Source organism: Henckelia pumila, chromosome 1 (assembly GCF_033568475.1).
Source record: "Henckelia pumila isolate YLH828 chromosome 1, ASM3356847v2, whole genome shotgun sequence".
Lineage (NCBI taxonomy): Eukaryota > Viridiplantae > Streptophyta > Magnoliopsida > Lamiales > Gesneriaceae > Henckelia > Henckelia pumila.
This window is the reverse complement of record NC_133120.1, coordinates 90448920-90474972: the sequence shown is the minus strand read 5'-3', so window position 1 is coordinate 90474972 and position 26053 is coordinate 90448920. Positions and strand designations below refer to the sequence as shown.

Below are 26053 nucleotides of genomic sequence, written 5' to 3'. Positions count from 1 at the left end.
AGTCACATCATTAATATGTGTGGCGGCCATCACTCACTAGGTTGATTATGTTTCGACCCACAGTATAGTGTCCCGACACTTAGTTTAAGAGTTCATGACGAGCTAAATCTATTTGCATATGATAGTGTCAAAAAATCTCGATCACTCATGTATATGTATTGGATGTTAATTGTTAACACGTATCGACTACGGATAATTTTTTTTAAAAAAAATAGTAATATTCATTTCCGGAAATTTTATCTATAAAACAGGTTGAATTTTAATCAAATTATTGAATGAATTCGGTTTTTAAGTAAAAATGAAAATGAATAAAAGATATATCTATATTTCGATAACATAAAGTTAGCACATAGGATTAACGAAAGGTTAGCAAACCAAGTGAAGATCCTTTCAAACAAGTGAAAGGTTACATTTGTGACAAATGATTAACAAATTCAAGCTTGTTTGGATGACTGATACGAGCGTTAGTGCAAGTCAAAATTTGGTACCGTACGTGAAGTGCTAATACAGCATATGAATGAATGCGATGGGAATCATATATGTTATATATTACACCATCATATTGTCCAAATCAAAGCAGTGTACAAAAACATGCACCTTCACGAATGGATACAATTTTGACAGCTAGATTGCAATATATACCAAGCAATTGCACGTAACTAAACTTCACTTTTTTGTACATTTTTAGAAAGTTGGCCAGAACAAAAGCCTTACAAGTTACAAACCACTTAAATGAGAAAACAAAACTTTTCATTCACTTTTTTATTTTGGTAGTTCTTCAACAACAAAAAAAAAAAGAAAAAAAGAAAAAGCTCGAGGTTTGGTGGAACTAATACATCATGATCAGTGAGCAAGGGGACCGGAATGACGTGTTATATATACTTGAAAACAAAACAGAATGAGATAACATTGAGCACTTTTTTTTTCCCCTATTATTGTAATGTGTTGCTTTCTAGGACTTTTTTTTTTTTTTTTTTAGAAAATTGCTTTCTAGGACTTAAAAAGGGGCGAAAGGAACAAATAAATCTGTAAAAATTTTTGTACCTATAGGATTAAGATGATGTAAAAAATATATAAATTTGCCGAAATCGTTTAAATTGCAACTACTAACTAGTTTGCCTTTTTAAAAGGAAACTACCTATTTGAGTTTTGTTTTACTTATCAAAGTGTTATATTTTTTTTACTCGCTCAATTTGTGTATATAACTGATCATAAAAACATTTAATATTTTTTTTTAAAAAAAAACACGAGGAAAAGAATGAAAAACTTGTCTCTGCCGCTGGAGTCTGGAGCACCCTTCTTTTTTATTTCCTTTTCTTTTCTACATTTTTGTTTTTGGGAGCAATGAAGCACCCAATTTTATTGATTGAATTCCAGAATTCATCAGTGAAATACCAATGACATTAAATCAATATACTAATTTCCTTATATTATTATCATCCTAAAAATAACTCATTTTCATATTTCTGCCACAGAAAATTGAAGTGAATGAAGATATTGAAAGGGACACGTGTTGCCGAATTTAGATTTCTTTTTGGTTTTTTGGAGCTCACCTATTTGACGATTTCAATTTTCACATGGCAACAATAAACGAAAAAGCCCCACAGTGGTTTCCATTCCCAAAAATGTCTCAAGTATCATGCCACCTTTCCCACATTTATTCAATATAAACTACAAATTATTGTGTCACTGAAATTACACTAAGACACCATTTGATGTAAAGAATAACACATTGATTGATTAATCATTCTTGATTTGTTCAATATTTGGCTCAAGTTCTTCTAAAAATTAGTGTCATGCACCATTATCTAGTCAAAATATATTGATTTAAAATCCTTATATTATTCATCCATCATCATCCAATCCATGAACCAAACGATGTCTAAATGAACTCACTATGACACAAAATCATACATGTTAAAAGATCCTTCTCAAGTTTTAAAGTTGCAAACGAAGAATTGATTGTAATAATATCATTATAATGAAGATGAAAAACTCTACATATGTATCCCGAGTCTCTTCAAGATTTTTTACACTAAACTGCACGTATTCGCGCTATACTTTATATTATTTTTCATCCCCAAACGAAAGAAAAGAATGACATAGGGAAAAAGAAATCAGGAGAGATTAATGAAGCCCTTGAACAGCTCCAATCTACTCGGTCTACAGGATTTACAAATATGTTATCTTCTCTGCAAAATTTTGCACCGCGTTTCGAGTGTCATCTCATGTCGCAACACATTGGCTTTTCTAGATGTCTCAGTTTGTTCCAAAGACAAATCATCTGCCTTGGAGACTGGTAATGAGCTGTATAATATTCTTCTATGCATCCGAATTGACAAAACTTCAAGCTATGCACGTATTCCACAGGTCTCGAGCTATTGAATTTCTCGACCCACATTCCCATGCTAACATCTTCCATTTTAAACAACTGCACATCAAATTAAATCCTTAAACTGTTACTTTCTGAGTGAAATTCTACAAGAGTGGACATGGGCGCAAAAAGATGGGCGCCAACAGTACTTACCCTTAATTTATGTTTTTCAAATTCTGAAAGAATGAAGTTGGCGATATCAGATGAGATTACATAGCCTGGACCGTTTGCATAAGGAGGATAATCTTCCTCTGGCCATTCCTGTACGCGATAGAAGAATTGATAATAATATCAGCCTTCTTGCCATTTACAACTTTTATTGAAGCGTTGACAACATCGACAGTCAGATTGTTTTGTCTAAAATAATCGAGGATCATTCATGGAAATACGTGTGCATATTAATGATAAAGTACACGTTACACGAGTATCAATCCAAAAGGCAAAAAAAAAAAAAGGTAAAGGTTTAATAGTACCTTGTATGTAACTGCCCATTTACCACTACGAAGGGGCTTGTGATAGTAATTTATGTTCCCCATATACAAGCTAGTGTTTGCAGGTACTTTTTTTGCTTCCATAAATATTGTGTCTACTCTCACAAATGTATCATCATCGCCTTTCATGATGTAATTAGCAGATAAAGTCCGAACCTGCAATGAATTTGAGTTGATCAAAACAGAAAAGGGAAGAAGATTCTCAATTCTCAACTTATGAGCAATGTATTACTCACTCCATATGCACAAATAGCAACAGTTTTCAGAACCACGAGATCATAGTTGTCCATGTATGGTACTATGACAATGTCTCCAAAAAACTCAGCTTCTTTCTTTACTTCAGCATTAAGATCCTTTCTTGCATGCTGTCAAAGATTAGTTTCAAGAATCGCTTTCAGCAACATTAGACTTAAGAAATCAAAAGCAAAAAATTCACTTTTATAAGAAACCAATCACTTTCACTACCAGAGCAACAAAGAACCGAGTAACAACTTTTGAAGATTTGATTAACTCATGCTGCATCCAAGACTTTCTCATCGCCATACGTTCAGGAAAGTGGTTGCCTGCAGAAAGAATACCAATGAAAAGTTCGGCTGGCTTCTCTGGAATAGGAGGAGCCTTCCATTTGCCAGAGAAATCAAGATGTTTCTGAGGAGCAAAACTCGGGTGCGAGGTGGGCAAGGACGCAGCAAAAACTGAATGAACATCAATATCTCCACTCAAAGTTAATCCGGTGGCATCCTCTATGGCAAATCCCTATAAACATTAAACAGATTCATAGACATAGTCTCATGAATACCAACACTAAAGTTCAGTGATAAGATACTCACCGTGCGATACGGGAAAGAAGTGACATGCCTCCCATCAACATGAACATGGTAACCTTCAAAGCCAACACTCAGAGTTAGAACAAACAGTTTGTTTTCGGCAAAAGGAAATGGCCAATCAATATCCAACTTTTTAGTTCGTCCCATTAACCGATTTAACCACCAAGCTGCCTTTGATTTCTCTGCCCCATTCTCATTATCTCGAATCCATTTGTCACATTTCACCAGCCCATCGACTGCAGAAAAGATAACAGAATTAACCAGGAATCACAGCACCATAATGGAAGTACTGAATATACAGCATCAAGCAAGCACAAGACGGAACAACTACATAACAAACTTAAACTGCACAATAGAGTTTTATGATGCAAACGTTCAATTCTAGCAAGACGAGTCTCCCACATCCTTTGATAGTTCATAATTAGGATATACAAAATTAATTTTTGGAATAAATTGCTCGAGTAATATGTAAAATTTCCCTAATTCTATTACGCTGAAACATTTGGAAATAAAATTGTTACAAAGCAACAATTCCTCTGTTATGAACTCAAGATCAACACCGTGTGACCAGAAGAAAAATATCCCTCTGCAGACACAAGAATGTGACAACCTACCTTATGCACATCTGCACACAAATGCCTTAAATGAACTGGATTAATACTCTTGTTGCTCCACCTAACAACAGGTAACTATGATTTCTTCCCAAATTCATCTATTTCATTCAAGATATTTTAATCATAATAAATTTCCTCAAAAGAAGAAATAAAGTACTATACGAATCCAAAACCACATAAATTATCATTAGCAAGCGAAGAACATCAATCACAAAGAAACAACCGCTGCTCACCTGTCTCCTCGTCAGCCCGCGATAGCCAACCTTCACACCTCTGTGACGTACCCCACTGCATTCTGTAACGAGTATTTTCTTCAATGACAGGCTTCCCACTCCAATCCCCCTTCAACCGCGGATTGAAATGCAGGATCCTAGGGGGGTCCTCCCCTTCCACAGTCTTAAGGCCTAGCAACTCCATCACGAACTGTGAAACCATCACATGCTGTCCTTTTCTCAACACCGAAATCTTTGCATTGACCTCCTCGTGGGCTACTTTTGGTTTCCCAACCACGGTTATATGTGATCCCAATGTCAGCCCACACGGCAACACCGCCATTCTCCCATTTTTCAGAAATTCTTGGCCAGATATTGTCACTGAGTGAGGGCAATCCTCACCCTTAAGGCCACTACTATTGGTAGGAGTGTTATTAGAACTAAACCCTCGATAACTATCATTCTTTTCCATCAATTCGAGCTCTTGCCAGAGCCTTTTGCCGAGTTCAAAGGCTTCGCTTGCAGGCTCTGAAATATTAACAGAGCTAAAATTCAAGCCAGAAAGGAAAGGTAGAGTAAACTCTTTAATTTTCCTCTCGGGTCTATCTAAATGAGGCACATTATCAAGGGGCCGAATGGGAGCCACTTTCTCCTCCAAATTCTCCTCGCTTTCGAGCACAAAAGCTTTGGGATTCAACAACCCATTACCATTACTAGAGTAACCTTCAGACGAAACCAAAGAAAACCCACTGTCGAACAAAAAAGGCGCTTCGAAACTCACCAGAAGTATGTATAAGATCCCCAACAAAACCAACATCAGAATCGATCTTCCCCTGGTCAGCGAAAAGAACGCTTCTGAAGTCGCTCTCTTCATCTTTCTATCAAATCAAGAGTCTCTCTAAACAACAAAAAGAAAGAGAAAAGACAGAGAATATAGGCGGCAGCTCACGCTTAGTAATAGCTGGTATTGATGATCACGAAAAAACCAAGTGAAAACTGAAATCTTTATGCAAATTAAAAGAAAAAAAAACGGGTGTCGTTTGTATGATTTGGAGAAGTGACGAATAATCCCAACAGAAGTAAATAGACGCCAAACGTTAGGTCAGCAACGCAGAGCTTCATCCACGTCTCGAACGATAGAGATAGAGAGTCCACTATGCATACGTAGTGAGAGACAGAGGAGACGGTGACGAAGGTGAAACTCTCTCCCTTCACCGGAGAAGGCAAGGGATTTTCTTCTCCTCTCTTCTATATATTAGCAATTCAAAATTGTACCCATAAATTAAAATATTTATTTAGATACTTGCGAGGAATTTGCGATAGTATTAAATCATTAATCCTACCAAATGTTTTTATTTTATCATCTTTTATCCAATTATATATCTTGCTTAGTTAGTTTTTATTATGCTATTTAGTTTATCACTTTAAAAATTTTAAATTGTTAATTAATATTCACTCTTCGTTTTTTTCTTTTTGAAGTGATACCCACAATGTGAAACATGGCATCCCCTTTCAAATGGAATGAGTGTACACTCACTCGTTCTCCACAAAATGCACTTTAGAAGCAAAATGGTTAAATCTGTTGTGAAAAAGTAAAAATTTATGGTAAAAAGTAAAAACTTCAAAACTCAAAATATATCAAACTCTACACTTCACAAATATTTTTCTCTCAATTCAATTGTATTTTTCATCACAAATGAAGACCTATTTATAGATCCACATTTGAGATTAGTCCAAAAATAAATACATCATCATCTACATCATCACACACTAATTTTTCACATTTTACAACTCAATATTCAACATTCAACATTCAATATTCAACATAATATTAATAATAATAATATTTTTCAACACTCCCCCTTGTGATGATGATCGTGATATGATGACTGTCTTCATTACGTGTTTTATACTGCCTCGTTAAAAACCTTACTAGGAAAAACCCAGTGGGATAAAAACCATAGTAAGGAAAAAAGAGTGCAGCCACGTAAACTCCCCCTCATGTTAATATGAGTGATTCTTCACATATTCCGCAGATTGCGCATCCCAATGTTGTATATATGCTTTCTGAATATCGTCGTGGGAAGTGCCTTTGTGAAGAGATCTGATGAGTTCTCACTTGATTGAATATAACAGATATCAATATCTTTATTCTTCTCAAGCTCTTGAGTGTAGGCAAAGAACTTTGGGGGTATATGTTTTGTTCTGTCACTTTTGATGTATCCTTCTTTCATTTGAGAAATACATGCAGCATTGTCTTCATACAACGTCACAGGCTTCTTGTCTACTGATAATCCACAAGAAGTTTGGATATGTTGTGTCATTGATTTTAGCCAAACACATTCACGGCTTGCTTCATGTAGCGCAATAATCTCAGCGTGATTTGATGAAGTTGTTACGAGTGTTTGTTTCTGTGAACGCCAAGAAATTGCGGTGCCTCCACGAGTAAATACATATCCGGTTTGAGAACGTGCCTTATGTGGATCAGATAAATATCCAGCATCAGCATAACCAATGATACTTTGATTGGTGTCTTTTGAGTACAAAAGTTCCAAATCTGTTGTTCCTCGTAGATAACGAAATATATATTTAATTCCGTTCCAGTGCCTCTTTGTTGGATATGAACTGAATCTTGCCAATAAATTTACAGCAAAAGATATATCAGGTCTAGTGCAATTTGCAAGATACATAAGGGCATCAATGACACTTAGATATGGTACTTCTGGACCAAGAATAACTTCATCATCTCCACATGGACGGAATGGATCCTTTTCTATGTTTAATGATCTTACGACCATTGGAGTACTTAATGGATTTGATTTATCCATATTAAAACGTTTAAGGATCTTTTCTGTATAATTTGCCTGGTGAACAAAAATTCCACATTCTTTTTGTTCGATTTGCAAACCCAGACAATACTTGGTTTTTCCAAGATCCTTCATTTCGAATTCTTCCTTCAAGTACATCATAACTTCTTGAATTTCTTTATTCGTTCCAATGATGTTTAAATCATCAACATATACATCAATAATTACACATCCGGATGTTGTTTTCTTGATGAAAACACAAGGGCATATTGGATCATTTACATATCCCTTTTTCATCAAGTGATCACTTAGCCGATTATACCACATTCGGCCTGATTGCTTCAACCCATATAATGATCTTTGCAATTTTACAGAATAAAATTCTCTGGGTTTTGAACTTTGTGCTTCAGGCATCTTAAATCCTTCAGGGATTTTCATGTATATATCACTATCAAGTGATCCGTATAAGTAAGCTGTAACAACATCCATAAGACACATTTCCAAATTTTCAGACACTGCCAAACTAATCAAATATCGAAACGTAATTGCATCCATAACAGGAGAATAAGTTTCTTCATAATCAATTCCAGGACTTTGAGAAAAACCTTGTGCAACAAGTCTAGCTTTATATCTGACTATTTCATTTTTCTCATTTCGCTTTCGAATAAAAACACATTTGTATCCAACAGGTTTTACACCTTCAGGTGTAAGGACTATAGGTTCAAAAACATTACGTTTATTCAGCGAATCCAATTCAACCTGGATGACATCTTTCCATTTGGCCCAATCATGACGAGTTTTACATTCACCAAAAGATTTTGGTTCATGATCCTCATTTTCATTTACGATGTCACAAGCCACATTATAAGAAAATATCTCATCAATATCTTCTATGTCTTTTCGGTTCCATATTTTTCCAGTATTAATATAATTGATAGAGATTTCACGATTCTCGTCAGTTTGTGGTTCTGACAGAATATTTTCATCATCAGGTGATTCTTCTGGAACACCATTTTCTATTTTATGATCGTCGTGTTTCTCTATGCCTTTTTTTTTCCGAGGATTTTTATCATTGGAACCGACTGGTCTTTCACGCTTCAAGCGTTTTATGACATCATGAGTGTCTTCAATTTGTTTTTTTGGAATTTCAATTCGAGCAGGGGCATTTACAGCATGTATATATGATTTTGTTACCCCTTTTGTGTCTGCAAATGCATCTGGCATTTGATTTGCAATTCTTTGCATGTGCACAATTTGCTGTACATCTTTCTCACATTGTTTGGTCCTTGGATCCAAATGTAACAATGATGGTACATACCATGTGATTTCTTTTTCGATGTGTTTCTTTTCTCCCCCTAACACTGGGAAGATTTCTTCATTAAAATGACAATCAGCAAAGCGTGATGTAAACACATCGCCTGTCTGAGGCTCAAGATATCGAATGATTGATGGACTATCATAACCGATATAAATACCGATTTTTCTTTGTGGACCCATTTTTGATCGTTGAGGTGGTGCAATAGGCACATACACCATACATCCAAAAATTCTCAGATGAGAGATATTTGGTTCTTTACCAAATACAAGTTGCAATGGGGAGAATTTATGATATGCACTTGGTCTGATGCGAATTAATGCCGCAGCATGTAAAATTGCATGTCCCCATATAGAAATAGGGAGTTTTGTTTTCATAATCATTGGTCTAGCCATCAGTTGTAGACGTTTAATCAATGATTCAGCTAATCCATTTTGCGTATGAACATGAGCTACAGGATGTTCAACAGTGATTCCCATTGACATACAATAATCATTGAAAGTCTGGGATGTAAATTCTCCAGCATTATCAAGTCTTATTTTATTGATTGTATAATCGGGAAATTGATTTCGCAATTTTATTATTTGAGCCATCAATCTTGCAAATGCCACATTCCGAGTTGACAATAAGCATACATGTGACCATCTGCTAGAGGCATCGATCAATACCATAAAATATCGAAATGGTCCACATGGTGGATGAATTGGCCCACAAATATCACCCTGAATACGTTCAAGAAATATGGGTGATTCAGTTTGGATTTTAGCTGGCGATGGTCTTATAATAAGTTTTCCAAGAGAACATGCTTTACATTGAAACTTATTATTCTGAAAGATCTTCTGGTCTTTCAATGGATGACCATGCGTATTTTCAATAATTCTTCGCATCATTATTGAACCAGGATGTCCCAATCGATCATGCCAATTTGTTAATATTGAAGAATTATTAACCACCATATTTGATTCGATTGGCTTATATGTGTATAATGCAATCCAGTAGGGAGCATTGATAATTTTTCAACCACATATTTCTTTCCTGATTTATATGTGGTAAGACACATATATTTCTGATTTTCATCAGTTATCGTCTCAGTATCATACCCATGAGAGTATATGTCATTAAAACTCAACAAATTTCTTTTCGATTGTGGTGAATATAAAGCATCATTTATCAGAAATTTTGTACCATTAGGTAACAAAAAATGTGCTTTTCCACAACCTTCAATCAAGTCTACAGGACCTGATATGGTATTCACCATTGTTTTTGTTGGTTTTATTTCCAAGAAATATCTTTCATCTCGCAGAATAGTGTGTGTTGTACCACTATCTGGTATGCAAATTTCCATGATATTATTTCCATGTTTGCTCATAGCATTTTCCATATCAAACTTCACAAAAAATGCAATAAAGAAAAATTAAGTACAATACAAATGCAAAATATAACATGCTTTATAATACAAGAATGCATGAAAAATACAAATTTGTTACAATATAGTCCCACCAATCTTTTAATCAATGTCTTCGAAATCATTCAAAAAATCTGCAGCATTGAAACTAGTTGAACCAATTAAATGGTCACTATCTTCAACAAAATTGGTCTCTTTTCCTTTCCCCTTTGTCGATTCTTTATAGAGCTTACATAGGTGCTCACGGGTTCGACAAATATGTGACCAATATCCTGGAGTGCCACATCTATAACAAACACTCTCAGATCTTTTTGAGTGATTTTCATTTTCACTTGTATTTTCATGCTGTCTTTTTGGTGGGTGGTTCGTGACGTTCTTTTGAGATGAGTTATTGAAATAACTATCTCGATTATTTTCATATCCACGGCCACGACCACGACCGCGATAATTTTTACGTCCACGCCCACGCCCACTTCCTCGACCTCGTCCACGACCAAAATCTGGTCTATGCCTTTAATTTTGGTTTTCATTTTTCATTACGACATTTGCTTCAGGAAATGCCGTTGATCCAGTGGGTCGGGATTGATGATTTCTTATTAATAATTCGTTATTCTTTTCCACCACAAGAAGACATGCAATGAGCTCAGAATATCTCGTAAAACCACACACTCTATACTATTGCTGTAGAGTTATATTTGATGCGTGAAAAGTGGAAAACGTTTTCTCAAGCATTTCCATCTCTGTGACTTGAAGTCCACAGAATTTTAATTGCGAGACTATTCGATACATTGCAGAATTATATTCACTGACTTTTTTAAAGTCTTGGATTCTCAACGAATTCCATTCATCACGGGCGGTCGGAAGTATCACTTCCCTTATATGCTCAAATCTTTCTTTCAACCATTTCCATAAAATCATTGGGTCTTTTTCTGTGAGATACTCACATTTCAACCCTTCATCAAGATGTCGGCGTAAGAAAATCATTGCCTTTGCTTTATCTTGTGAGGTTGATATATTAATTTCTTTGATTGTATCACTTAGACCCAATGACTCAAGATGCATTTCTACATCGAGAGTCCATGGCATATAATTCTTTCCAATGATATCGAGCGCAACGAATTCAATCTTTGCCAAATTTGACATGGTGACTAGAAAAATAACAATGCATTTTATTAGTTAATTTCCATTAATATGACAATACAAAATAATGGATAAACGATGAGTACAAGTAAGTGTACAAATAGAGAAAAAGCATGTGGTGGAAAATCGCTGGTGAGTACAAAACTCGTGAGCATGATGATCATAATCGTTATGAAAGATATCCTTAGAAAAGCCAAAAACTCCATCTTCTTCTTTTTCGAAAAAAACCGAGGAGAAAATGTTTTGAGATGAAGAATGAATTTTGGTGTGATTGAAAATGAGTTTGAGTGAACATATTTATAGGGCAAAAACTAGCCGTTTATTACCGTTTGTGACCGTTGGGGGTAAGGAAAAAAATCGTGTATGTGTTGAATAAAAAATCGTGATAATCATGTGATGCACATAATGATAATCATAATTAAATAATTATGTATATCATATCACATTATTATAAGATCAGTGTCGTAGACAACCTTTTATATAATAACATGAGATTATACGAATATGGTTAGTATATAAATACACAATAATATATATCATATCACGTTATTATAAGGTCAGTGTCATAGACAACCTTTTATATAATAACATGAAATTATATATTAATACAGTTAATATATATACATAATAAATATATATCACGTTATTATTTAAAAACCTTAGAGGCTTTTATACTTGTCGTATCCCTTACCGGGAGTGTGGGATGTCGTCTTAACATCCTCCCAGGATTTATAACAAGTTTTGAAAAAAACTATTTTTTTTTATAACATGATATTATATATTAATATATATACACAATAAAAATATATAAACAGTAAAATAAAAATTCTTACTTGTTGAATATTTTTGACTTCTTCTTGTATTTTGGAGCGGCGGAAAATATAGAGAACTTTCGAGCGATCGTGCTGATAACATGTTGTGAAAAAGTAAAAATTTATGGTAAAAAGTAAAAACTCCAAAACTCAAAATATATCAAACTCTACACTTCACAAATATTTTTCTCTCAATTCAATTGTATTTTTCATCACAAATAAAGACCTATTTATAGATCCACATTTGAGATTAGTCCAAAAATAAATACATCATCATCTACATCATCACACACTAATTTTCCACATTTTACAACTCAATATTCAACATTCAACATTCAATATTCAACATAATATTAATAATAATAATATTTTTCAACAAAATCAATCAATGTTGCATCTTATTCTTATTCTGTTAACAATCATATGGATAAGTTGGTTTAATCAATGTTCAGAAAACCGCATCGTAAAGGCCGGTTTGCCCGATTCGACCGAGAACCGATCACAAGTTCAGATCAAAACACTTTCAAAAACCGTTTTAATTGTTGAACCGGTTTTTTTTGAAAAATTAGTTTTTTTTAAAAAAATTTAAAACCTTAAACTTAATATTTTATTATATATATATATATATACATTTTTATTTGAAATTTGTACTTTGTTAAAAATATTATTTTAGCAATACTAAAGTTTTTTTATTAATTTATTTATTTTTAAATATATATATAATTATAATATTTTAAATATATTTATATAGTTATTTAGTTTTCAAAATTTGGTAAATATATTTTTTTGTCTATTTATATACATATTTTGGGTTTTTAAAATTTAAAATATATTACTCATTATATTATATAAATGATTTTTCGGTCTGATCGTTCGATTAAAATGATCCGATCAGTTGGACTATTTTTTTAAGATAGACCGATTCAATCAACGATTATGAAAACATTGGGTTTAATGGTTGTTCTCGTTAGATTTAACACGCGGAGCATAATATTTGTCTTGCAATTCCATGTTTAATTAATTAATCGATAGAGGGATATAATTTTTGACAAGATTAGTATCATTGTTTAGGAAATCTGTGGTTAGAGTAAGCTGAACTGTTTAGTAGAAAACTAGATCCACGTGTGTTACAATGATTTGTTTATCTTGAGGATATTAATATTATTGCACAATAATAATAAAAAATATAAGGTGTATCACGAGTCTCTGTATTTGTTAGACGAGTTGATATGATTTAAATATATAATAAAAATTATTATTTTTTATATAAAAAATAATAACTTTTTCAACTATCCATCGAATATATGTTTTATAAAATTGGTTAATCAGATAGGCTCAAATGAGTTTTTGTGCAAAAACATATATAAACTTTACATAAACATCAATATTAAAAGTTATATATTATTATGAATATGGATACTTTGTCCACCAAAAAACATATCTTGAAACTAAATTTTAAAGGGTATGGTGTGGGATTAATTCACTTTAATTTTTTTTTTGGAATAAAATAATTCACTTTAATTTTGATTGTTATTATTTTGGTTTTGTCTATGCTCTTTTGCATGCCGATATAATCGAGCTATTTAGAGAGGGTGCGACTCAAAATGCATGATTATATTTATATTTAATAGTTTAGAGAAAGTGGATAAGAAAATTGTTATGAAAATGAGGTTCGTTGGCAGTGTCGTACTTGAGATTTTCTTGGCCTAAATCGAATTTTTTAAATATAGGTCTTCTTAAAATGAACTATGAATTTTATCAATTAAAACTACAACATATAAAATAAAACATATAAATTTTAGGAGCCATTATTTGTATATACTATTACTACTCAAATAAATTAGAAGATTCAAAATATTAATGTGATTTTAAACCTAACAGTACCTTTATTTATCTATATATAATAATAGAACTGGTTTTTTTGGGCCCTCTAATCTTGGGCCCTGAAACGAATGATTTCATCAGATTGTGCTCAAGTCCGGCCCTTTCGTAGGAAGCAATTAAAAATTAATGAGAGGAATTTGCGTAGAAGTATCCGCTTGTCTTGTTTCGGAGAATGAAGACCAACTGTTTAAATGTAAATTATATTCTAGTCGATTTTATTATTATTTATCATTCTTCGCCAGAATATTTTGTGCGCAGGCTTTAAATCCATATGGAACCAAATGTTCCATAAAAATAAATGCCATTCACTCAACTTGTTATATAAGTGATCTTCACTTTTGCCCATTTTCTTTCTAAGTGGCATAAAATTCCTTGTATTCTTTCTTCATTCCTTTTATCAATATTTCCATCATCATCTTTACCCACACAAAAAAAAAAAAGTGGAAAATAAATAAAATTTTCACCGTCTTGTTTTATTACAACTCGTCAATTCCTAGTGACCGTTCCTCGACTTTGATCAAAGGTTGCTCCTAATTCCTAAACTATGACATCCTCTAGCAAAAGTAATCTTTTGCTTTTTATGCTATTGAAAAAGGAAGGCCACGATACATCTGTGCAAAAATTTTATGTGAGAAATGGGTATTTGATTTTGAAATGTGTATGAAATATGAATGGTCACTATAACAGTGATCTTTTTGTTTACTTGGAATATATATATATATATATATATATATATATATATATATATATATGGATTCCAAATTTCGAGGCATAAGTACCATTTTTTGGATCAAGATTGTGGGGACCACGAAATGACGAAAACATGTCCACCCCCTCAATTTAATTAATTATGGTGATGATGATTTGAATTGTTGCCGTTTTGGGGATATTTGGTGCCAACCATTTAGCATACAACCCTCATTATTTGTTCTCCTCTATCTAATCACCAAAAATAATAAATAAATAACAGGACCTCAAATATCTGATCCTTACATTGTGTTTGGATATCCAAAAAATAGTATTTGGAATTGGATTGGAATTGAAATTCATGGAATTGAAATTCCATTTTGGTGTTTGGAAAAAAGTTAAAATACATATTGGAATTTGCTAGCATAAATTTTAGGAAAGTGATATTTTTTTTAAAAAAATGTTTGGAAAACTTAAATTTATAACTAAAATGTATAAATTTATTATTAGAAATAATTTTATTATTTTTATAAACCCAAATCCCATGAAATCTCATGAAATCCGACCAATTTTGGAAGGATTTCAGTTAGTTAAATGAAATCTCATCAAATACCAATCCCGTTTTAAAATTCCATTTTGCCAAACACCAAAACAGTATTTACAAATCCAAATCTTACCAAATTTTCTCCAAATCATATCCACCAAACACACTGTTTAATTTAACGGGAATTCTTTTCCCTTCCTTCCATGTTTTGGTGTTTGACCATTTTGCTCCACTATATTAAGATTATCTTGCTATCTTATTCAAGTAAAACTCCTAATTATGAAGTTCTATTTAAATTTTCAATCATGTCTTTGTTGTATTATTATTTTATTTGTAAATATTTTTGGTTTTTCCTAAAATAATCTTCGTTCTAAATTTTTTTGCTATTTGTATAATGGGTTGAAATATTATGTACACCATTAAACAAATAAATTTTTAAGAGTGATTTTGTTTACAAAATAGAAGTTTAGTATTTAGTTTAACCCATGCGAAGATAAATTTATGGCACCGCAAGCGATTTTTCGAGAAAAAAAAAAAAAAAAAACTCTGGTGCTTCTAACGACTTGTTATATCTCCCCCCCTCTAACTTGCGGAAAAGTCCGAAAAAGAAAACCTTTGTGGTGGGATGTGGCTCCATGCCTTCGGTTTCTTCTGAAATTGGGCTTGGCCCTTGTCTAAAATCCCTTTGCTGGCCCATTCTTGAAGTTTCCGATCCAATAGCCACGAGCCCATCTCAACATATATGGGCTTACCATCCCCTACTTTGTCCTCAAAGTTCACTTGGTTGTAAAAAAAAACCAGATCTCATAGAAAATGGCCCCATGTAGTTAATACTTGTTTGATATGTCTTCCTTTGTAGTTAACGATCCTTGAAGCCAAAAAGGATAGTAATTTAATGTAAGATCTAATGTCCACAATTGATTTGAGAATGTGAGCTCCATGAAAATGTGGACCCGGCATATTAAAATTAAAATTGAAAATTAAAAATTAAAATTAGATCATTGAATGCAGTGTTAAGATACTGGTCTCATCAACCAAAATATAGATAAGCACTCATCGATCTCGCAATTTCAGGCCCTTCGTGGGAATGCTTGAGTTGAAACACATGGAAGGTGGACCATACGCGATTGTTTTCAGGAAGCTTTAGCTTGCAAGCTACTGGTATAACCTTGGACATAACTGGGATGGATCGAACGAGTTCTTTTTGTATATCCATAAATACATATTGTTTTATACTTTTGATATGATGAACACTCACTGAGAACACTTACGTGAACAATGCTGAGGTGACGTTCACCTATTGGATATGTACATGAAACCACCTCAGCAATGCACACTGTTGGTAATTTTTTTTTTTTTTTTTGAAATAAGAAGATTGATATTAAAGATCCTGAACAACCACAACTGAAACAAGGGAAGGCGAAGGAATAACTCGACCTTCCCGACCAGACAAAGAACCAGCTGCTTTGGCTAGAGTATGAGCCGCCTGGTTCGCTGATCTACGAACAAAAACAAAAGAACAAGAGTTCAATTCCAAAGCTAGGAATTTACAGTCTTCAATAATCAAACCCACATAGGAATCATCCGGACTCCGTTTCTTCAACACTTCAATCAATGTAAGAGCATCTGATTCCACCATTATATCCGAATAAGAAAGATCTTTGAGCCAAGAAAGCGCTTCCCGGATACTCAGCGCTTATCGAAACTCTTACAATTTTAGTGTGTGTGTGTGCGCGCGCATTAGTATACATTTTTATGTCATGTAAGATTTTTAACATATTTTCTTGGAAAACATGCATGCAGCTTGGTCTTGCAACCCTAGACATTCCCTGTCGACATAGATGGTGGAAACAGCCGTGTTGCGAGTGCACAATGCTTGTGAATTCTCTGAGAGAACAGCTAGAGAATGGATTTCCAAAGGGAACACCATATTTCGATGCGTCGGCCAAGGAAGACTGCCATGTAGATGCTGTGTTAACAAGTGCAACCAAGGCTACTTGCTAATGATCCACTGATAGAAAATGTGCTAGTCACAAAGTATTAATAGAAATTGATTTTTTTTTTCTTTTTTTTTTTTGTGATTGAAATATATGCATCCCTATTAATTGTTTGATCATATCTTCGATTCTTTTTGCTCTGAATTTCGGTTTCAACGGGAATTCGATGAAGAGATCCAATCCCAGTGGTGAGTATATAAGCAATTGAATCATCATTATTTCACTCAAATATTACAAATATAGGTACAGTAAGTTAGTCATTAATCTGTACCGTGGTAGAATGTGCTTCCCAAAAGCTTGGCTCTATTATATTTCAATATTCGATGACAACTTTTACGCATAATTTATCAAGACTACCCTCTTCTTCCTTGTCGCTGAGGATTTTCTTCTCCTCCTGCAGGGGGAAAAAAGAAGTTTCAAATTCTCAACCTTATCTTCTTGATTGTTATTGATCAAGTAATCAATTTTCAGCTCCCTTAAACAAAAACGTTAGTTCCAAATGCTTTTGTAGCTTAAAAATTGAACACGTAAGGCATTCATTGAAGGAGTCGGAAAGTGTACCTTATTCCGGTAAATTGATGAACCCAGGCGGAACATTGGTGGTAATTTGTTGTAATAATCGGTAGTACCGGATAGCTGAGCTAGCAGTTCATTTTTCTCTTGAACTTGAGTACCCTGCAGATTAGCAAATTCAGAATGATCATTTGGAACTCATACAGACAAAACACTTGAACTTGGTCATAATTCAAATATTCGTCACTTGTATTAGTAACACATAAAGGCCAAAAAAATATTTGAACAAGACAAATATTTAGTCAATTTCACAAAGAATGTCGTACTGGACGTTGGAAAAGATTTGCACGCACTGCTGGAGATGTAAGATGTATCTATCTTTGAAACTCAAAGGGAGACGGACCCTGTGTTGATCTAGAAAGAAGAAGAAAAAGCAGTAAGCGCCTTCAAATAAGATTGAGCTGCGCTTTTTGTCTTCCCTGACTTCACAAGCATCCAGAAACACGTATTGTACTGGTTGTTGATGTGGCCTGCAAATTGTTATTACTTTAGTATTTTAGTTTGAAACATCTTCGGATATTTTTTATTTCTAGTTATATCACAGCTACTGAAGCAAAGCAGGTATCACAGGCGGATGTCCCTCCAACCAAGTAGAAAAACTAAATAAAATAAACTCACAATCAACTTGTCTCCATGCTAGATAATCTCTAAGGATCTGAGAGGAAGGGTAGCAAATTGCACGGCCATCAAAATATGGTGGGTACATCATCTCTTTATGAGGGAAGAAATCCTTCCATTTCATAGTGTACATTGATGAAAAATAAGATACTATGGCGGAAACTATTTCACTGCAACACAAAACAAAATAAAAGCAGCAGTGAAGGCACTATCGAGTCTTTAAGGTGATTCAGTCAACTGTTAATATGAACTTTATACAAACTCTTCTCAGGCTGAGTTAAGGAACCAAAAAGGTCATTAAGGTCCTAGCCAACTGTTAGCAGTGATAATTATATTCGTATGCGAGTGAAACCTGGCACGTCTTCCATACAGTTGGGACTCTTTCTTCAGAACAAAGCTGTGGGTTATCAAGCACAAGTCAAGAACAAGTCAAGAACAAGTCAAAGTATTCATATATAAGCAAGGTAATATGCTACGGAAGTTGATCGAATACCTGTACTCATCACTAACCCCATAAGAGAAGACAATATCATTAAACTCTTCTAATACGCCGACCGCACAAGAATTCATGAGGTTCAGAGCTGCTTCATCATTTGGCTTCTCAAATTTATGAACTTTGGAAAACCTACAGTAATACCATAAGAAAATTTAGAGTCTAAAGCCATTCAGAAAAATTACACCATCATAACTAGATCAAGAACTCCCCCCGTGGCGCTGACTAAAATTATGATGTTTCGAAGGTGAAAGCAGCATCATAGTTATACCATTTACTATAAAATAGGCCACATTTCCTTAACCAGATTTCCAATATGAGCGAAGATACAAATGCGCTAAATTTTCTGAAGACTAGTTTTATCTGACTATTTGTGAACTTTGTAGTAGATTTATTAAAAATATACCAAAGAACAATGTTTGTTTTGTAATATTAAAAAAAAAAAAGAACAGTAGAAAAAGAATATAAAACTACTAATGAACAGTATCAAGAACCTAGCATTAATTATTTTATTTCAATAGCCTACAATACATTCAAAATCCTTAAGTAGAAAACTAGAGAGGGACGAGAGAGAAGGGGCATGCGGTTATTTCTTGATCAACAATTGCAACTAGCAGTGCAAGGGAGAGTGGGAGAGAATATTACAGAGCCTATCTCTGGGATTTTTCCCTTGTTCATTACATCACATATTCACATCAATACAAATTCACATTATATTTTTCTTCTTTGTTATTAAATTATGTTAAGCTCAGGTGAATTCTATTACGGTAACTCGGCCAGTGGGGATATTAACTTTTGGAAAAGAAAGTGTATGACTGTATTAATAATTAGGGTTTTTCTCCAAAAATTTGTTGCCTTTGACAACCTCGCCTGCTCATCTTCAACCGCCTAAGCAAAGGCGGTGCACTCGACGGCCGCCTCCCACCTTGACACCGCCTAGGCGGCTGCCATTTATTGCAATGGCTTTAATTAATCCCCACATGGTGCTTAACCCTGTTGAGTTATTAATTTTGTTTACTCCAAGGTTCTAAAATTCGCTAGGCGTTACCGCGCTAGTCGGGGGACAGATTAGCGCCTAGCGTCTAGGCCCACTAGGCGGATTCCACGGTATAACATTATAAATCACATATTACAATAACATCCGATTTAAATTGAGTTCAAAATTACATAACTAATAAAATTCCACAAATTTACTCTACTACTACATAAATTCTCTCGTGGAAGGGTAAATATAATTTTCGTCAGTTTTTTTAATTGGGCTTGTGATTTAAAAGCCTATAAAAAAATTTCCGACAAGCACTTTTTCGGTGCGCCGCCTAAGCCAATTTTTAGAACATTGGTTTACTCAAAATTCAACATGTTCTCTACATATTCCCAAAACAGCAGATGCAAAATGAGCAAGATGATAAACCGTTTATATTGCAAGGGTATGCTACAATCATCAGAAAGAAGGATACTACAATCATCAAGATCAAATATCATCTCACACGAACAATAGTATGCTATAATAATCAGAAGCAAGGATATTATATCATCAAGATCACATATCATCTCACACAAACAAAACTAAATATCACACATAATTGTTGCCTTGTATTATATTCATATGTCATACATCCAATTTATGTTGCAACATTATGCTATCTCATCAAAATCACGCATATAAAAAATGAGCATTACATATTTGATCTGTTAATAACAATGCGCATATACATAAAAAATATCATGGACTAAACCACCTTCAAATCTCCATAAACACAAGTATTATTTACTTTTCACACCATATATTTATGCTACTGTTTATTTCTCTATTCTACCCAGTCAAAGCACTCTAACGGTGATTTAAATTCATTATCAGCAGGGAAGTGTATCTAACGGTGATTTAAATTCATTATCAGCAGGGAAGTGTATTTATTTATTGTCTTTCTATTTATTTTCAAACTTGGTTTTACTCTTTTGCCCAAACAATTTTCCAACCCAACCATTTCTCAGCCAAGAACTAATGTACTGCTCCAATGCTAGTTATAGAAATAACCGCACTTCTAGAATTCCACCCATGTATTCTAGTTTATCTTAGCTTCAAAATAAAAAAAGATAACAATTTTATCAACTAATTATCAAAATTGATCTATTAACTAACAGTAAATCATTAGGATCTGTTCATTCTACGATATAGATCGGTAACTATGAGCGTAAAGAAAATTTCCTCGTATTTTCTCGTATCTTCTACACTGATAACCGAGTAACTTAAGCACTTAATGGGAATGATTGGAGTCCTAGACTTGCATTAAAAAAAATTCTTAAGGAAGCTCATTAAAATATTGGCCAATCTACACCAAACAAATGCATACCATTCTCTAGAGTTAACCACCCTTGATGCCAGAATGAAAAAAGATTATAGAGTAAGCAAAAGCGGTCGTACCTATGAAAATGGCAACCATCAATACGAATAACAATCCAAGTGGACAATAACAACCTGCTCTCATACTGAAAAGACTTGAGATACTCAGTTTTGATTTTATTAACATCTTCAGAGAAGTAACCTAACTCCTTCAAAAGATACAACTGATCATTCCAGAACCGTCTCGATGCAATATTTTCCATATGAACTAGTGTGACCCTCCTTTTTTATCTTTTTATGGGACAACAATCATCTTTGTTTTTCACACTAACTTCAACCTAAGTAACAAGAGGATAAATACTTTAGACGAGTTTGATATTGCAATTAGCAACAATACCAAATACCAATTAGTGTTTTAGTGCATAAACAAACAAAAATATAAAATTGATTACTTAAACAGACATCAACAAATAAACAAGTTTGGATCAGAAGCTATGCTGATTATGTCCCAATTCTTAACTAGACCATCAAAAATCCACAAGCAATACTTCGCAGCACATAAACGAGGATATACCTCTGTCCTGAGAGCACATGTCCCTTGGCGAAATATCTGTGGAATGCTCTTCTTATAGTTGATATTAAAACATTGGTAAAGCAACTCATTTTTGTCTTGCTTCCGAGATCCCTATGAAAAACAATTAAGATAAACCATGAGAAATATCAATTAAAGCACCGTGATTCATTGAATTCAATGAAATAATAAGAAATACAAACCTGAAAGAAAATAGATTCTAGTTCATTTCCAATCCATAATAAATGTGAATAACAGAAAATTTTTTACATGAAGGAACACTATTTGCAACACGCAACCCCCCGGTGGATGAAAGAAAATAAAACACTGAAGTGATGAAAGCTTTATCACCAAGCCTACTGCTTTGGATAGATTTAGCCAGTTCAGCATTTATTTAATCTACTGAAACAGTAGGTTCAGAAGCACAGTCCAAAAGACCAAAACTTTCCTCCCTAGTCAAAACATTTTATGTAGTTTCTTGTGTTTTCATGGTAACGTGCAATTTGACATGTCATTTATATTAAACCCAAATATTTATCTTAAATGCGAAAAACAATGTCATAATGAACTTAAATAATTGAAAAGGCCTTACAACCATTCCTCATTTGCCCTATGAGCTTAAGAACCCCAAAAACTTTTATACAAGAACTAAGGAGCCCTCGCTGGTTCAAAAATTTTACCAGAAAATTACTTTTGTCACCTCAGGCACTGATTTAAAGAGGTGGATAAACAGCCTATTAGAACACCAAAATTCACCTCAAGCATTTCTCGTGCTTCTTTTTCAGGCTTTCCACCCTTAATCAGCTGCCAAAGACAAGTATCATACTGGTTACTTATGTGGCCTGCCAAACAAAAAAAAAGTTTCAAGTAATCAATGCAAAACCTATCTCCATACTAAAAAATAAAGACCATTTATAGCTTACATTCATTTTGTCTCCATGCAAGATATGCTTGAAGAACCTCCACAGATGCACATAAAATAACTCGTCCTCGAAATGAAGGAGAATATCTCAAATCCTTTTCAGGAAAGACTTCCTTCCACTTAGAGACATAAACAGATGTAAAGAACGACACAATGAGGGAAAGGATTTTGCTGCAACAAAGAAAGAAGTAGGCATACAAGATAAACCTTTTTTACCTTTTATGATAAGCAAAAGAATGGGAATCTGAAACAATGAGAAAGTGCGAGACGATACAAATATTAGACAAAAGGAATAGGAAGGGAAGCGTAATAAAGTTAAACTAAAGACATCAAAAGGACGACTTACGTGATTTTAGGATCAATGAATGGTTTAATTTCAATCATGGTTAATGGAGTAAAAAGGCTTAGGAAGCCTTGTAATCCAATAACCATATTACCAAGAACCCATAAAATCAAAATTCTAGCTCATCCTAACAGATATGCTCAAGCCTGTACAGAATTAATACCTATAACTGAAAACCGAGTTTATTCTTATCTCCTTTGGGACTTTTCCATAAATTAAATAGGATTCTAACATATGCAACCCTTTCACCACCAGTCAGTGTTGTGAAAAAATTTAAATGGTCTCAAAGCAGAACTTCTACTAGCAAGTTTTTTAAGTACATGATTTTATAATTCGAACTTATCCAATTCCAACCACCAAAAAATTTGCTGGGCATATGGTTGACAGAGGATCAAGTGATCAACCTAATTTATGATTTTCAGTTTCGGTAAGATGAATTACAACGCACACCACTGACACCGCTGCTAGTTCATCTTTGGCATCTGGTTTTGAAACGGCATCTAGTACGCACAATTTCCCATAGATAACATTAAATCTAGAATTAGCTCCCATAAAGGAATGCAAGCACATACTATTCGTGCTACACTCCTCATTTTGAAATTCTAAACCACGCTTATCTAAGCTTCTTTTTTAAAATGTTGATTACTTAAGTCTCTCGCAGAACAAAATGCTTATAACTGCCCCTTTTACAATCAAATAAGCACTTGAAAAGTAAAAATGGACTTGCTATTGCTCAACTTAGTTTTTCTTATCCATTTTTCTTCCTTATAGGAAATGCTTACAAAGTTCAAAATTAAGATGCCAAAAACTCTAAACAAAACAATTAGCAACTTCGGCAACATTATATAATAATTAAATAACTGGAATTAAACCTCGTTTCACATTAAGCTTCAACACCTAGTTACCTACCACAAAGTTGACAACAAAATCCTTTTAACGGAGAAATCTATTTGTTATACAAAGATAATCAAATCAAATGACTCAGCACAATAGAGAGAGGCATCAACCTGGCCCGTCGTTGATAAAACTTGGTTTCCTTCTTGAATACAAAACTGAAACCGAAGAGCAATGTATCACCCAACAATGTTAAAATCAAACACTGAACGATCATGTTTCTCGAACAAATCCATTCTTAACCTGAATTCATCACTGTAACCATACGAGAATGTTATATCTGGGAAGTGTTCTAAAACATCCCTGGCGCACTCATTCATCAAATCCAATGATTTCTTACAACTTGGCTTCACAAACTCATGCACTTCAGAAAATCTACTCAAATATCAGGAACCCCACAATCTGTAAATATTTGTGAAACAAAATGTTAAGAGATGCTGATGATATACCTGCGAAAATTTCTGCCGTCAACACGAACAACAATAATATTAGGCGGCATGACTTCATCCTCCACCTCATACAACTTCACGTACTCGTACTTGCTATTTGCCATTTAAATAACTTATCCCAGGCTCGCTGCACTTTGCGTTATTAGGAACAATGGTGTGAGGCCCCGTTATGCCAATCACATTTAAATAACATGCAATTTTAATTAGTGTAAACAGCTTAAAATGATTTAAAATACTCTTTGGGCCAAAAAAAAACTTAGACATGACCTTCCCATAAAAAGGTCATCCTGAAAACACAGAAAGCTCGAAGCAGGTTATGTAAAATATGCTCAACTAGAATTTCTTTAAACAAAAATGACAATCACAAGCCTACGACCGCACTAGCCAAGACTAGAGTACTGGACAAATAAAATAAAAGCACATGCAGAGCTCACAGGCACATTCATAACAGCGAATAATCCAAATAAATCTCCGTTCTCCCAAATAATAATGCAGATACTCGAGACATTTCCCCGGAAACTATAAATATACCTCTTATATAATACATTTAAATATAACTGGGAAACAGAGACACGATCCAACCTCAATCACGAGCTCCACTGGCAGACTCTCCGCCTCGTGCTGCAAAACCACTTGGGTGACCTACCAAGGTGCCCAAGAGCAGCCACAGCAGCCCCCCAGAAATACTGAGGTTAGGATTCTAGTATGAACAGTTAAACGTAAATCATGCATAACATATTTAAAATTGAAATATGAAATGCATGTAACTGGACTCAATATGAACAGGATAAACAGGAGCCAATAAACGGTGCGATAACAACTGAAACAATGCTGAAGCAACCCACAGGGGTGTCTGCATCGTCATGCAGCCCCACCAGTTCGAAAATTCCCAATATTAAAAATCTGGAAATTCGATATTATGCCAAATAAATTCTGAAAAATAACCAATACCTTCAATTGATTCCAATAGTACCTACAACCAATAATACATCAAATATCAATAGTTGGAATTCAATTAACTCGAAATCCTCAAAATTCGAAACCCTGATTTCGAAATTATACTCAAGCTTCGAAAACAAGCTCCAAACGACCTAAACGACCTTGCGCCTAAGCTAAACAACGATCGACGACGGTAAACGACGGCTGCCGGAAAATGGGTTCGACGGGCTGCTCTGTTTTTGTTTAATTGTGTGTATTCGAGTTTCGAGATGCTGGCTTAAGCCCTTATTTTTTAACGGAAAATTTTAAATTTTGAAATGATAACTAAATAGTATAATTAAACTGAATAAAATTTAATTTAGTATACGAATTATTATTGGTTAAATGTTGAAATTGATATACGAATTTTTGTTAGTGACTTAATTGATACATATCCGTCGAATTTCAGTCAATTTTCAGTGACAATTTGTCTTTTATTACAAAAAATGCATATTTTATTTTTTATTTTAATTAAATATATTTGTATATTATATTTTATACGTAAAAAATGATTTGATTAAAATTTTCATTTATGCATAATATTTTTTATATTAACGAGAAAGATTAGATAAATTATATTAAAGCATACAATATCTAAATAATTGTGAATAAATAAATTGATACCATAAAAAATAAATACATATTTTGTAGCTAAAATTTTGATTTTTGTATACATAATTTTCTCGATAATATTTTGAAAAAAAATATTAAATAAATAGTGATTATGATTAAAAAAATTTAATATTTTAACTATGTAAAATT

General features: G+C 33.8%; 1 protein-coding gene and 1 pseudogene across 1 annotated transcript; both read right to left on the bottom strand.

Moving 5' to 3' along the window:
- Positions 1-1964: 1964 nt before the first annotated feature.
- Positions 1965-5749, bottom strand: LOC140883215 (hydroxyproline O-galactosyltransferase GALT6-like). The gene is made up of 7 exons (XM_073289596.1): positions 4540-5749; positions 3696-3928; positions 3331-3621; positions 3102-3230; positions 2848-3021; positions 2528-2635; positions 1965-2431 (listed from the first exon to the last, which is right to left on the bottom strand). Exons 1-7 carry the CDS (start codon positions 5390-5392, stop codon positions 2222-2224), a joined length of 1998 nt encoding a protein of 665 aa, XP_073145697.1. The 5' UTR covers positions 5393-5749; the 3' UTR covers positions 1965-2221.
- Positions 5750-17282: 11533 nt separating this feature from the next.
- Positions 17283-25529, bottom strand: LOC140874108 (tRNA(His) guanylyltransferase 2-like; annotated as a pseudogene).
- Positions 25530-26053: the final 524 nt, after the last annotated feature.